Source organism: Montipora capricornis, chromosome 8 (genome assembly GCF_036669925.1).
Source record: "Montipora capricornis isolate CH-2021 chromosome 8, ASM3666992v2, whole genome shotgun sequence".
Lineage (NCBI taxonomy): Eukaryota > Metazoa > Cnidaria > Anthozoa > Scleractinia > Acroporidae > Montipora > Montipora capricornis.
Window position 1 is genome coordinate 28,115,874 of NC_090890.1, and position 13,555 is coordinate 28,129,428.

The 13,555-nt window shown below is 40.5% G+C and overlaps 2 protein-coding genes across 4 annotated transcripts in view; both read right to left on the bottom strand.

Annotated features, from left to right (window-relative positions):
• LOC138013903 (uncharacterized) overlaps positions 1-6,776 on the bottom strand; it is an 8,068-nt gene extending 1,292 nt beyond the window's left edge. Inside the window, exons 1-2 of the mRNA XM_068860943.1 lie at positions 4,363-6,776; positions 2,503-2,611 (exon numbers count right to left, since the gene is read on the bottom strand). Coding sequence (XP_068717044.1) covers positions 2,503-2,611; positions 4,363-6,737 — 2,484 coding nt within the window. The 5' untranslated portion in view covers positions 6,738-6,776. The remainder of the gene's footprint in view (positions 1-2,502; positions 2,612-4,362) is intronic.
• LOC138060786 (forkhead box protein N3-like) overlaps positions 1-13,555 on the bottom strand; it is a 234,556-nt gene that overhangs the window by 217,774 nt on the left and 3,227 nt on the right. For 2 of the 3 annotated variants that reach the window (XM_068906652.1, XM_068906653.1), the window contains exon 3: positions 8,507-13,518. In XM_068906652.1, coding sequence (XP_068762753.1) covers positions 12,289-13,518 — 1,230 coding nt within the window. In that variant the 3' untranslated portion in view covers positions 8,507-12,288. Of the gene's footprint in view, positions 1-8,506; positions 13,519-13,555 lie in introns of those variants that run through there. The other variant, XR_011134427.1, reaches the window with a different exon arrangement.

Here is a 13,555-nt window from a genome sequence, read left to right on the forward strand (position 1 = left end):
TGAAGTTTTGGCAGCTATTCAGCTGATGTGGACCTGTTATACCCACCCACCCATATACACACAGAGGACAGCCACAACACCGGGAACTTCATCCCCTACACTTCTCGAATAGTGTTCTTTAACGTCCCACGGGGAACTAATGAACATGGAAGTTATTTGTGAAACAGGACCTCCGGCTTATCGTCCTTATCCGAGAAGATTTGAAAGTCTAACAATTTGTGGATGTAATTGCAAAGGCAGCACTTTCTCCCCTGAGTGTTGGTCCGGCCGGAGTCGAACTCACGACCTCCCACATGGCAGCCCGGTGCTCAACCAACTGAGCCACCGGTGCGCGGTAATGGCAACCAGGCTTTATCGTTTCATTTGAGACACTAACAGCCGCCTGAAGTCGCTGGCAGGGCTTCGATTGCGCGGCTAGTGGAATGCAATGAAAGAAAAACCTTTGCCCTTGAATTCCACGGTGGACGTGTAACCATGGGAACATTTTATCCAGCAATATTCGACTCCATTTGGTGGGCTCTGAGAAGTCAGTGTTCAGTCTTGGTATTCTATTATGACCGATGACAACAGAGGAACTAGTAATGGTTCAAATTCGTGTCGAATCAAAAAAAAAACCTCACAGGAAGAAAGCAACCCACAATGGCAATAAGGTTAGGCTTTTTAACTGATACTTTTTTCGTAAAATTATCTGCTCAGGCAGTTTATCGAGATTCCCATACAAATCCTTACATTCCCTCACACTGAGCTTGTTCTGCCTGTGGTGTCTCTAGGCATTTAAAGATCTTTGACTTGATTAACTTGATTAAGGTTGTTTTTGTGATTGGAAATTGTAGGTGACTTGCAAATTATCTCCAAAATTACGATGGAAAAGGGGTGCGTCCTCAAACGTTTTGGCCAGGATTGTAGTCAAGGTCGTCGTTGCTTAATCCCTTACAACGTTAAATGATTAAATTTAGGGGTAGCATGCATATGTTAGCAAATCTTTCTTTCCCGATCTTTTCTTACAGATCGTTCACACGATCAAGTCAGGATTCTCTACCCACCTTACACACGATAACCAAGGTGGAATAATCGTGAGACCTGACTTGCAACAGTCCAAATTTAGATTCAGTTGAAACAATGTTATTGTGGCATTCTGTTCTAGTTGGCTAAACGTCCTGATGAAGTTCAACAGCAATGCGTAGTCAAATTTTCCCAATTTCACTTTCTTTATCCAACTCTCTGGTCTTCGTTTTTATAATAGCGTCTGTTTTTTTCCCTCTCGCATGTAACTCAAGAATCAGTCAAAAGTGTGCCATTTGAGACAAATTGTTTGAGGTAGGTAACTTCATTGACAACACTCTTCACTGAAATAAAATAACAAAGAAATAGTTAGCGAATGAGAAAGAAATTGTTGGTAATCCCGGCCATTTCTTTCTGTCTCTCCTCCTTCACTGAATCTTGTGCCTCCTTCCCTCTCTCCCTCCCTCCCTCCCTCCCTCCCCGCTGCCTCGGTAAAAAAGGCCACTGAATGCCGGTGAAGCAAATGGAATGGAATATCTGGGACGAGAAACAGCGTCGAATCTCACGCTAGAATGAAACACAAAGTTAACTATCACTTTCTGGCAGATACACAACATCTTCAACAAAATAGCACCTGACTTTCATTTTCAGGCCTCATTCTGTTCACGGTCCCGGGAAGAATCTCGATAGGAATATAAATAATCTTCTTAGAAACCCCATTCTTCTAAAGCGAAAGATTTTGTAACGATTGTACAATGTTAAGTAACATTTATATTGATCTCACTGTTTCACAGTTTTCACATCAAGAGATGGGCCAGTTTGTGAAATGTATTTTCGTGAACCGTGAAATGAAGAAAAGTAAAATTTTGGGAGTAAAAAGTGATTTCAGTGAATTGAAGGCCGTGAGACATGATTTTGGAGTTAGTGAAATAGAACTATATAGTCAATATTCTCCATGATAGTTGACTTGGTTTTTATTTAACAAAATCATACATTTAAGACCCTGGTAGAGTTAACTGAGTTGACCTAAGACAAAATTGCTTGGCCATAATATGAGGTCATTATCGACTCCGGCATACCTTTTGTCCTTAAAGGAAAATGGCGGCAACACGTTAAAATATTCCCGGATATTGTGTTTCTAGCGTTCTGGGTCCGGTGGCTCGACCCCTTGTTATCGCTAACCGTTGGTTAAGATTTATCAAAACCTTTAGGTTTCTGTGGTATTTAACACTGGTTAGCGTTAACCATGTTTCGAGCAACCCGGGCCTATTTCTCATGCAAGAATTGCGAGTAGCTGGAAAGAGCTCTGGTTTCGTGGGATCTAACAATACTGAACTGTAAAGTAGGCGTGCCCATATTACTGTTCGTGAAAAGTGAACGTGTGACCCAACTTCTCAGCACGTCTTTTGGATACCCGAAGGCGATAAGGAAGAGAAGTCGTAACTCCCTAACAGAAACTCCTTCAGGCTGTTTGAGGAGAATTCCGGCACATTTACTAACCTTTATCTGTAGTATTGGCACAGGCAAAGCAATTACCAAAACCCCAAATAGACAGCAAGCACTTCCCACCAAACGACCAGCTAGCGTCACTGGAATGATATCACCATAACTTAAAAAGAAAGAGAAAGATTGGTTAACGAGAGGCCAAAACCAAGGTGATATCCTTGGCCAATCACAACAAATCCAATTAATAAAACGAGCCAATGATAAGGCAAATCTGATGTATGCAGCCGGAGCCTCAAAAGAAAGGCGGGAAAACCAATACTGCTTTTACCTTTTATTGGATGTAAAAATGGGGCGAAATGGGGCGAAAAGCTGTTTTCGTGAAGTTAATAATTAAGAACAATGCAGAGAATTTGGGCAATTCATAACACTAAATGACATTTATCTGATCTTTGAGCTTCAGCTTTCACCATTTAGTTTTAACAGGAAGTTCGCAAAGGTTAAAGCACATTTCATCGCTCACGAGGAAGAAAAAGAGGCTAACAATATTAGATATCATATATCTGCTAACTTGTACGCGATTGCGCACGAATTGCCTGAAGAAAAAATGTCGTCAACAAACGTAATTATACAGATTGTAACGGTCAAACAGTTGAACTCGGAACAACCGAAGACAATAGGCGATTTTTAATCCAGAAAACGATGACATTATGTACAAGTGCTAGTAGACAAACGAAAGAAGTTCATTCGACATCTGCTTTTTTTCGTCCATCAACATGGTAGTAATGACGTAACGATAAAGTATGCACATGACGTCACTGGCGAACATGTTGTTGTTTCCATATGAAGAAACATTTTAAGATTTTTAAATCATCGCATTTACGAAAGTTACTTAAGCAGTTGAAACACTGTTTCCGCTCCGCAGTTCATATATTTGTCTTTCATAAACAGTATTCATGTTTACGTCCTCTACGGTAACCTGAAGACCAACTGAAGCAAAATTGCTGGGGAAGCAGATCCTAAGGGCAAGTAATCCTTTCTAACAATATACACCTTATTCCAAAATGGCCGCTGATTTATGCGGATACAAATTGGCCCTTGTTGCCTCGTTCAAGATAAAATATTCCTTTGAATTTTAAGCTTAAGAACGAGGCATCAAGGGCTTATTTGAATAAGAACAAAAGAATATTTAAATGGCGGCCATTTTGGAATAAGGTGTATTGAAGCTCATAACCACGTGAGTCCATATGTTATAGACCGATCCACCAACACGGAAAGAAAAGAGGTCATTTTGAGTCTTCTCTTTGATTGCTATCTCCACAAAGCAGAAATTATGAAAGTTTAATAAAAGAATTAGGGAGCTTAAGCACGCGTGTTTTTGAGAGGCGGACGGCAACCGGAAGTGAGCTGTTTTCCCTTTTAACTTGTCCTGACACAACCACGTTTACATTGCTAAGTATCTTTTCTCCATTAGAGATGATTAGTATAAAAATTTGGGAGACACCACTGGCCTTTAACGTGAAATGTTCTCTTCCGGTTGCCGTCCGCGTCTCAAAAACGCTCGTGCTCAAGCTCCCTAATTCCACGAGCACGCGTTGGATATGACCATGGTAAATAGCCAACTCGGCGCGCTATAACCAGTCTCATATCCAACGAGCGCGAATGGAATAATTGTTTTATTAAACTTTAAGCCAAATTTCCAGCAAGGCAACACTTGACGCGAGATTGAGTGAACAAATCAGAAAGCTAGAAACGCAAGTTCCGAGATTGAAAATGTAATCGAAAGGATAATCGTGTGGCATGTTTTTTTTTTTTTTAATCTCATGGAAACAGTGTCGTTTTAATTCTTTTGGCGAACCAGTTTTAATGTGGACTTGCGGTTTTGGCCCCCTTGGCTAATTTAATCACTTTTCTTACCCAGCGGTAGTTGATGTAATCACTGCGTACCACATAGCTTGTGGAATGCTGGTGAACTGCGACTCATCCGATAATTCCGCGAAATAGATAATGCTGGAAAATAAAATAACCAACACGAGGTACACAAAACTGATCAGTCCTAATTCTGTGGCCGAGTCTCTCACGGTTTGAGTCAGTTTCTTAAGCCGTTTAGAGTGACGTAATAACTTAAACACTCGGAGAATCCTCAAGACACGTAACACCACTAGTGCGTCCATTCCTGAGCTGACACTCACAGCCAGATACTCCAACAACAAATCGATGTAGTAGGGCAGAATAGCTAGCACGTCTACGATACTCATATAGTGTATAACAAACCTGAGGCGGCTGGGACAAAAAACAAAGCGCACGAGGTACTCAAAGGTGAAAAAACCCACGCAGCACGAGTCGATATAAAAGTACGTTTGTTGGTTTTCTTCCTGACAGATCCGAAGAGCGCCTTTGCATGCGATAGTCTCTGTTGTGTTTGCAACCACACTTACAGCGATTACAAAAACGCTAACGAGATAAAACATCTTCGCAACGAAAGAGTAAGAGGGCTCTTCCAGAGTTTTCCATATCTTTTCCCTGAGGCTGGCGCCTGGTGAAAGTGCGTGGATTTCCCCAGCCGCCTCTTTATCTGCGGCTCTTTTTTCCTCGCGTCTTTTTGTTAACCTTTCATATGCAACTTCAAAGGTCTCGTGCCAACAACAGTTGCATAGCATGCTGACATCGAGGCCAAAGAAAGTAATCTCGTCCAAAAACAATTGGACGCATTCCTCGCGCGGACAATGAAGTTTCCCAGAGTGATAAAAATCCCAAATGTACCGAAAGCAGTCGGGATCGCGGTCAAAGAAGAATTCGTTCTTAACTTTGTCGTAAAAGAGACTCCTTGCTCTGCCGCCCAGCAAGGTACTTGGATGAATTGAAAGAAAGTAGTCTTGGATTTGGAATCGTCTCCCGCTTACGTTCAAGGTCACAAGTTTGCCGTCGTCTGGGTAAGCGATTTTCTCTCGCTTTCTCCTATGCGTTCTATCGTCCGCGCTCCCGACACTTTGCCGAGGTGAACTGAGCTTGGCGAGTAACTTGGAGGGAGAGAGTAATGAGAGAAAACTTTTTAAAGTTGACTTTTCACTTTTGTCAGACGAGGCGCCGAAAGCGGATGATCCCGAACTATGAATAGAGATTTGTTGACGTCGCAGCCTTGGACGTTTTGCGCCGTGACAGTTTCTTTTCCTGTATGTAGACGTTTGGGATGAGAGTGAACGAGATGAAGACGCTGCGCTTCCTTCGGATGCTGAAGAAACTCGTGCAATATCAGGATGCAGAAACATTGACGATCCGGTGGTTTGTAAGTTGGGATTTGACTTGCCATCCGCCACTGAATATTGTGGAAAGTGAGGTTTTTCCCAATCAGACGGTAATGTATGAGCTCTCTTCAGCCTTAAATCGGGTGTCGAGTAATGCTGTGATCCATTTTTTTGTGTTGGACTGTTAAACGCTGGCTGCTCGTCGACAACCAGATCTGAAGATTTCGTCACAGCACTTTTGCAGACCAGTATAGGAAAACCGCGTCCATCGGTGTCTTCTGAACAGAGGAGTTCCTTCTGAAAAGGGCGCCCGTGTTCGTTACAGCCATTGTCTTCAAAACTTTGCTCTCTTGAAAATCGGCTTGAATAGCACTCAGAGGTGGGGGTCGATAAAGCAGTGTAGCTTGCACCCAAAAGACAACATAGCTTACTTGACGGACTCCTTAAACAGCAAGGTGATACGCTCTGGTTTAAATTCTGAGTAGATGTGACAGAAATTGCTTGCTGTCTTGTCGTTGTGGTATTTAGCTCCGCTGTTGATAAAGCACCGGTTGACACCGAAGGCCCTATTAATGTATCCGTCAGATATTCGAAAGTTCCCACAGTCAACAATTCGCCATAATCGCTGCTTGGTCTTTGCCCCACACCGTTATGGACACAAAAAATTTCGTTTCCAAGTTGATTATCGCTTGTGTAGCAGCGACCAGCGCGCTCACGTTTCGAAGGGCTGCCCTTAAACGACACGTCGTTCTCAGGTGAAGAAGTTGAAGAAAGGGACAGCGGTTCTTGTTTTTTTCCGTTCGGCAAACTGCAGGAGATTCCATTCGAGACATTTAAAATCGGCGTAGAAAAAAGAAATTCGCTAGAGTTTCCGCCTTCGAGATTTTGCTCCGCTGGAATGCTCGACTTTCGTGAACAGGGAAATAAGAAAACAGCGGGAATTTCCAGGTTTTCTTTCTTTGGAAAATTTTCATCGATGTCTCCCGATTTTTCACGTTCTCTGTCGACTGAATTGTGGTTTTCTTTTGGTATAAAGAGTGTCTGCATTGTCGCTTCAGAACAATCGTCGTCTTCGGTGGTTGTGTAAAACTGCATGCGAATTTCTTCATCGAGATATTTGGTCATTATCGAAAAACAACTTACTCGCGCGGGCCATCGACAGGGCTACAACTGTTTTTGAGTCAAGAGAATACACAGATCGAAGATAAAGCCTTTGATTAACCACAGCTACATTTTAATAAGAGGAAACCTTTCACGCTGATTAATGACGACAATACCGCCCCTTAAAAGCCAAGATTACCCATAAATTCGTTTTTGTACTTAGCTCAGTAGGCAACCGACAGTTCGCAGAAATAAAGACAAATTTCTATGAGGTTGAAAGCCATTGAGCATTCCATGTTACGAACAAGAAGAGGTGTTCTGTGTTGCAATTAACGTCGCTTTCCCGCTGCATAATTGAAACGATTTACGTCAAGATTAAGTTGCCCGAGTAGACTATATTTGCTCAAGAACCACCGGGTTTGTTCCGTTCAGAAATTTAAGCTTTTTAGTGTCTCAACAAATATCGACTTATCGAGACGAAATTTCACCTCCAACTTATTTTGATTGTTTAAATTTACCCTTTTTTTATGCCAGAACCATTGCCTCCTTATCAAATAAGTAAACGAATTATGAGCTATTAGAAACTGAAAATGTTGCCACTTACTGGAAACCTCTCGAAAATATTGCAAAAAAGTGGGAGATCAAAAAAAAAATTCAAACGTTTTAAACTAAACTTGATTTACCACGAATACGTTTACAACAGGAAAAAAAATTAGGATTTGCATCAGAAGAAAGCTCAACGGGTTACCTGTTCAAAACAATTTCAAATTCACAAAACAATACGTATTCCACCAAGGAAATTACAAATGCGTCGGAAAGACCCTAAACTTTAATAAACCTCGCATTGAAAATGAAAGCTTTGTCTATGTTTAAAGTATCTTAACAACTGTAAAAACATTGTTCAAAACAGAATACTTTTTCGCTTATGTCTACTTGGTTTTCACTCTAAAACTTCAATTTATCTAATTACGACAACTTGAGGTTCAGCTAAATTTAGCCGCAATTTTTTAAAAGAGTTCTGCTGGACAGAACCAATTAAATGATGTAGAAAACACAATGACCTTCGATTTCTATAGAAGAAAAAAGTATACAGATGATAACTTTATTTTGGAGTAAAACTAATTCGAACTCATAAATAAAACATGGTCGTTAACGTAGACAAATACGTATTCACCCCCAAAATTCTTCTTAAATAAAAACTTGAAGCTGATAATGGAATTGTGTTAATAACGGAAGCGTCGCCTCAGGGAGACTAAGGCAAAGCACTGATACCTCAAAAGTAAATATGGTTTAAATGGACTGAAAAGATCTATGCGTTTGTAAACAGGAAAGTTTACTTTTACGACAGCACTGAAAAAAACACTTATATGAAATTCAAGTCTCAATAAGTTACATTACTATCCAACTGTGTTAGTTATTGAAGAGTAAATACACACAGTGAGTACAAATGTACCGCAGCGCTATCGTATTCATGACATTTAGTTACACTTCCTGAAAAAAAAAATTGTTTCCATCAATTTTCTGCTCGCAGTACAGGTTGGATATAAATTGCTGATTTGATATTTTGGCGTGGAGTAACGCCTAACATCGTACAGTAGTGAAAACATTGAAAGTTTGAAACTTTCTTGGAAACCGTTCCGGTCCGAAAGAGGGGATTTTTTCCCGTGGTTAGAATTCGGGGAAATCTTTCGGAGATAATCGGCATGAATTTTGCCACCCAGGCTGAACCAGAAGGGCTACAGTACTTTTTTATTCTTCCCAAACAAAGCAGCGTGAGTTTTAATGCAAATCATACGCTTGAGAAATATGTTAGATTTTGGCAACATTGCTTTAATAATGCAAAAATGTTTTTTTGGTATTTCATATCAGCAGTTAGCCAGGGGGTAGCGTCACTCTTCCCCAACAGATGAATTCAAACAAATAAATCATAAAGCAACAAAGTTTTGTGGTATTAAAACGAGCACTTAAAGCACATTTTTAAAGAAACTATTTAATTTTCCATCGATCGTTTCAGTCAGCTTAGTGAAAGCAATTCTTGCGAATCGTTGACATGATGAAAATTATAATAAATATTTCAGGGATATTTGTAACGGTTGACTAAGTCAAATTAATCGGCATCAACTATGGACAATAATTCACAAATAATTGACTACTTGGGAAACGTGAACCACCGTAGACAAATTCAGTTACTGAGCAAAGTAAACTTGAGTCTTCTGGCTTAAAATGACAACGTGCGGGGATGCGAAGACAATAATGTTAGGGAGTATTTACACTGATGAGACCTCGACGAACTCAGACGGGCAAGAGTTCGTATCGGTCTCCATACATTTGTTTTTATGCGTTAACATAAGACCGGCCTGACAATGAATTCAGACCGGCCTAATTTCGTCTCGGTCGCTGGACCGAGATGAGAAATTTTCGTACCGGTCTCGTGTAAATGACAACAAATCTCAGACCGGGTCCAGGAATGTAAAGCCTGTATGCTTTTCGGTCAGCCCATATATTATTAGACAAAACATATCATTTCCATTTCGTCCCGAAACCAGACACCAAGTATTTCGTCCCGGTTTCATGTAAACGGCGGCAAAAATTCCACACCGGTCCGAGTTCGTCCCGGTCTCAAGAAAAAAACCCCTTAGTCACAGAAAAGAAAATCAAACAGACGTTTTCCAGTCAAACCACATGGCTTAACTTTATATCATCTTTGTATAAAAGCTATCGCGTTTTTAAAATATTTGTCACATCAGATTAAAATATACTGCCCTATTTAAGGACGATGCCTACTATTGTTATTGCGCATACGTTCTGCGCATCTCAAGATACTCGGGTTCCCTATCGGTGATGCTTACTAGTACAGGGGTAGTACAACGATATTTTTGCGCGGTTTAAAACTATCCGGAGAAAGTAGATCTTAGTAAGTATTCATAAGTAACCAAAAAGAAAATTGGGGGTAACCATGCATTTTTGAGAGATAATTAAGCTTCAATTTGAGAAAGAAAGCCATAAACAGGAGCCCATTACCCGGAGCCTCCATCTTCCATATTAACCCTGAGTCAACCCTTTCCCGCATCTTTCTATTTTTAGAAGCACCTCGCAGGGGCGCTTTACTGGGTGTTTTCACAATAGCCAATCATAAGAGACCTATGGTCAGCCATTTATTACGTCACATACGTACATGTGATGAATATGAACCACTTCACGTATGTTCTCAGTCACATACGTCAAACTGTAGTAGTTCTAAAAATAGAAAGAGACGGGGCAGGGTTGACTCAAGGGTACAATACAGCTGGAAGCTCCGTGTAATGGGCTCCTGCCATAAATTGCTTTGTATTTTAAAGCTTTTTACAAATATTCCTGCATAATCACACACCGGGGCAAAAATATCTTTAATTAGTAGGCACCGCCCTTAACATCGTGGTAAATGACCCTAGTAATTGAATTCACGAGAGAGTTAAGCACTCTTCTCGAAAAAGAGCATAAAAACTCGACCTGCTTTCAGTGAAGATGCCGTGACAGCAAGGGCTCTTGTGACTGATTCAGAAAACAATAGTTACGTAGACACAAAGCATAATGCAATTGACCCGAAAGCTGCATCCTAACTCGGTTCAATGACAATAGAGGTTCTTAAAGTGGTACTATGACCAAAAAACAATTTTTATTTTTCTTTGGATTTCAAAACTATGTTAATTAAACAGTAAAGCTTAGTTCCCACTGGCGACATAAGGATCATAAGCATAATCATAATCATAAACATAAGCTTCTTATGTTCTGGTGGGGACGGCCGCTCTAAAAACGTAAAGCTTTTCCTCCAAGCTGGACGCCATCTTGAAAATGAACCGACCCGAAAGTACTGGTCCTAGACTTTAATTGGCCAAAACACAATGCCCCTGTTGCGTCATTGTTTCTCATTATGTCGTTATGATTTTCGCGTTCCCACTGCAAACAAAAGCGACATAGTCATAGTCAAAGCCATAATCATAATCATAAGAAAATGGTCGATCAATTTCTTATGATTATGTTGATCATAAGGGCGCCTATGATTACGTTTCTAGACGTTCCCACTAAGACATAAGCGACATAACAGCGTTATGTTCGTGCTTATGATTATGATCGTTATGTCGCTAGTGGGAACTAGGCTTAACTGATCGAAGTGTTAAGCCTTCATTTTAAAAAGACACCTGTTTATTTTAACTGGAATTTTCCTGTTTAATGGTCCGCCATTACTAACTAAAATCTTGATCGGATCGAGGAGAAAATCACTTCAAAGACTCAATAGTTTGAGAATGCAATGCGTGCGTATGCGGCTGAATTAATATGCATCACGGTAGTTTCGGGCTCTCAGACTTTTCAGCTCGTGTTTTGCATATATAGTAAGCTGCGTTTACACGCTGAAATTTTAAGCTAGTGGCTAAGCTAGTGAGTAAATGACGCCACTTTTCCCTATATCCAACCCTCTGAGGTGCAATCGGTCAGTTTGGAACGTGAGTAATGGCAGACCGTGAAATCCAAAACTTACACTCAAAGTAAAGAACCTTTGCATAAAAATCAAAGCTTAACATTTTGCCAGTCATGTGTTGAGCAATCACACTTTCAAAATCTGAATGAAAAAAATAAGTTATCTTTTGATCATAGTAGCACTTTAAGAGCGACAGTTGAATGATATCTGGGGCCCATTTCTCAGGAAAAATGGTTGACAAAAGACTGTCTAATTTATCTATTTCAGGGAAACGGTGTCACCCCAATAGTCCATTTCCAAATTCGTGTCTGCCTCCTCTTTAAAGTGAGTCTAAGTGCGATGGTAATTAGTTCTACTTTACATATGAATGAAAACTAATTTTCATAAGAAAAACTTCGCACTGAGACTCGCTTTGAAGAGGAGGCAGACATGAACTCGGAAATGGGCTATTAATTTTCCAGCCAACATAGTTAGGAATCTATAACTGCAATACAAATATTGACAAATCAAGGATAGATAAGACGGAAAGTGCATCTCAGTTTGCCCTGTGTTGCTCAATACTGAATATGTTTTCTGAGTCCTCAAGACTAGCAGCCAATGCAATAGCAACAAGTATAAAAAATAATAAATAAAAATACTATTTCACACTTGAATTTCTTGATAAAATTTCACCTAATTCATAACCTGCACACTCACACACACACACACCCACAAATAACACTTTTTTTTTCAGAGAATAGATCACTAGTGGATGGACTTGAGGAATCCTTGGAGACCCAGGGCCCGAGTTTAGACTTTTCCTCTGTCCCAACAACTTCCCATAGGTTACGAGGATGACCATGAGGCAAAAACCTCTCAATTAATACTACCAATATTAGGTGAATTTAAATATATCACATTTTTAACAGGGTTAACAGAGCTGTTTGTTTCCAATACAGTAACAATAATTGACTCCCACAGAGGCTGCAGAGAGTTGTTAATGTACCCAATTTGGTACCCATATCCAAATTTGAAGATCATTCATTATTGAATGGAAGGATACTAGAGTTGTGAAAAGTCTGTATCATCAACACCGAACAAAGAATCAGACTTGTTTGTCAAACCAAGTCCCAAGGATTTTCGGCAACTTTGTGGTGTGCTACATATCTTTTGGCTGGAAAACCTCTCTGGAGAAAAGAGAAAAGCAAAGTCCATCTCCCCTTCGCTTGAGGGTGTAAAAATCCCGCTATCTCTTCCATGAATCAAAGGTGTGAAACCACTACACATCAGACTGGAGGAAGCCAGGGGAGATGCAAAAAGGGAGGAGAGAAAACTTTGGTTTCCATTTGTCTTCGTGGGTGTGATCATTGGCTTGATAGGTGAAAAACTGGTGAGTTCACCAGCAATGTTTTTATTAGAAGCACCACCTGGGGAGGTCATAAGCTCATTGGCTTGTGAATTGATGGCAGCTAATGTGGGCAGTAGGCGTGGTCGAAGGGGAGACCTTTGGTCCCCAGGCAAATTTCGTTTCTTTTTAAGTATCTTTGGAGTAGATGTTGTTCTTTCTTTTCTTGTCTTTTTGGCACATTGAGCTGACAATTGGTCGTCATTCATTGTCGATCTGCATTTGAATGGCATACCTGAATTTTTGGGATGAGCATTCACTGGTTCTGTAGTTTTTTTAAGGGACGTCTTTTGCATCACATCCTTGACAATTTTGTCCTGAGATACTGTATTCTCTGAGCAATGCTCTTCCTCTGTAGGGCTTGCTGAGAGACCACTGCAGGTTGTTTGTTCAAGTTTTCCTGTGTATCCGTGTTGGTCTGCAGTGGGTCTCTCAACAGCCGATGAATCTGTTGCTACAGGAAAAAATGTCGGATTCACACCCACTGCATCCATATTTCCTGCAGCAGCTTGAGCTGCTATTTTGTTAGCAATGTTGGTATAGACATTTGGTGGTAAAACCACAACTGGTATGCTGTGGGGTAATTTATTAATGCTTCCATCTGTCATAAGTTGCAAACTACTTGTAGCTGCATTGGTGGGAAAAGGGTTGGCAAAAACTGTACCATTAGGTGGCTTAGGCAAAATTCGCCGAAATCCTTTAGCAGTAGAAGAATCAAAAGAACACTTCTGTTGGTAATGATGCTGTTGGTCCCTCATAATTTCTTTCAATATATTTTCTTTACCCTCAGGGGATATAGACCAGAAACTGCCTTTGCCAGGAAGATTTGGCGGCCTCTTAGCTTTTAGAAAAAAGCTGTGAAGGGACAGGTTGTGACGAATAGAGTTCTGCAAAAAGAAAAACATTTTTGAAAGGGAGAAATGA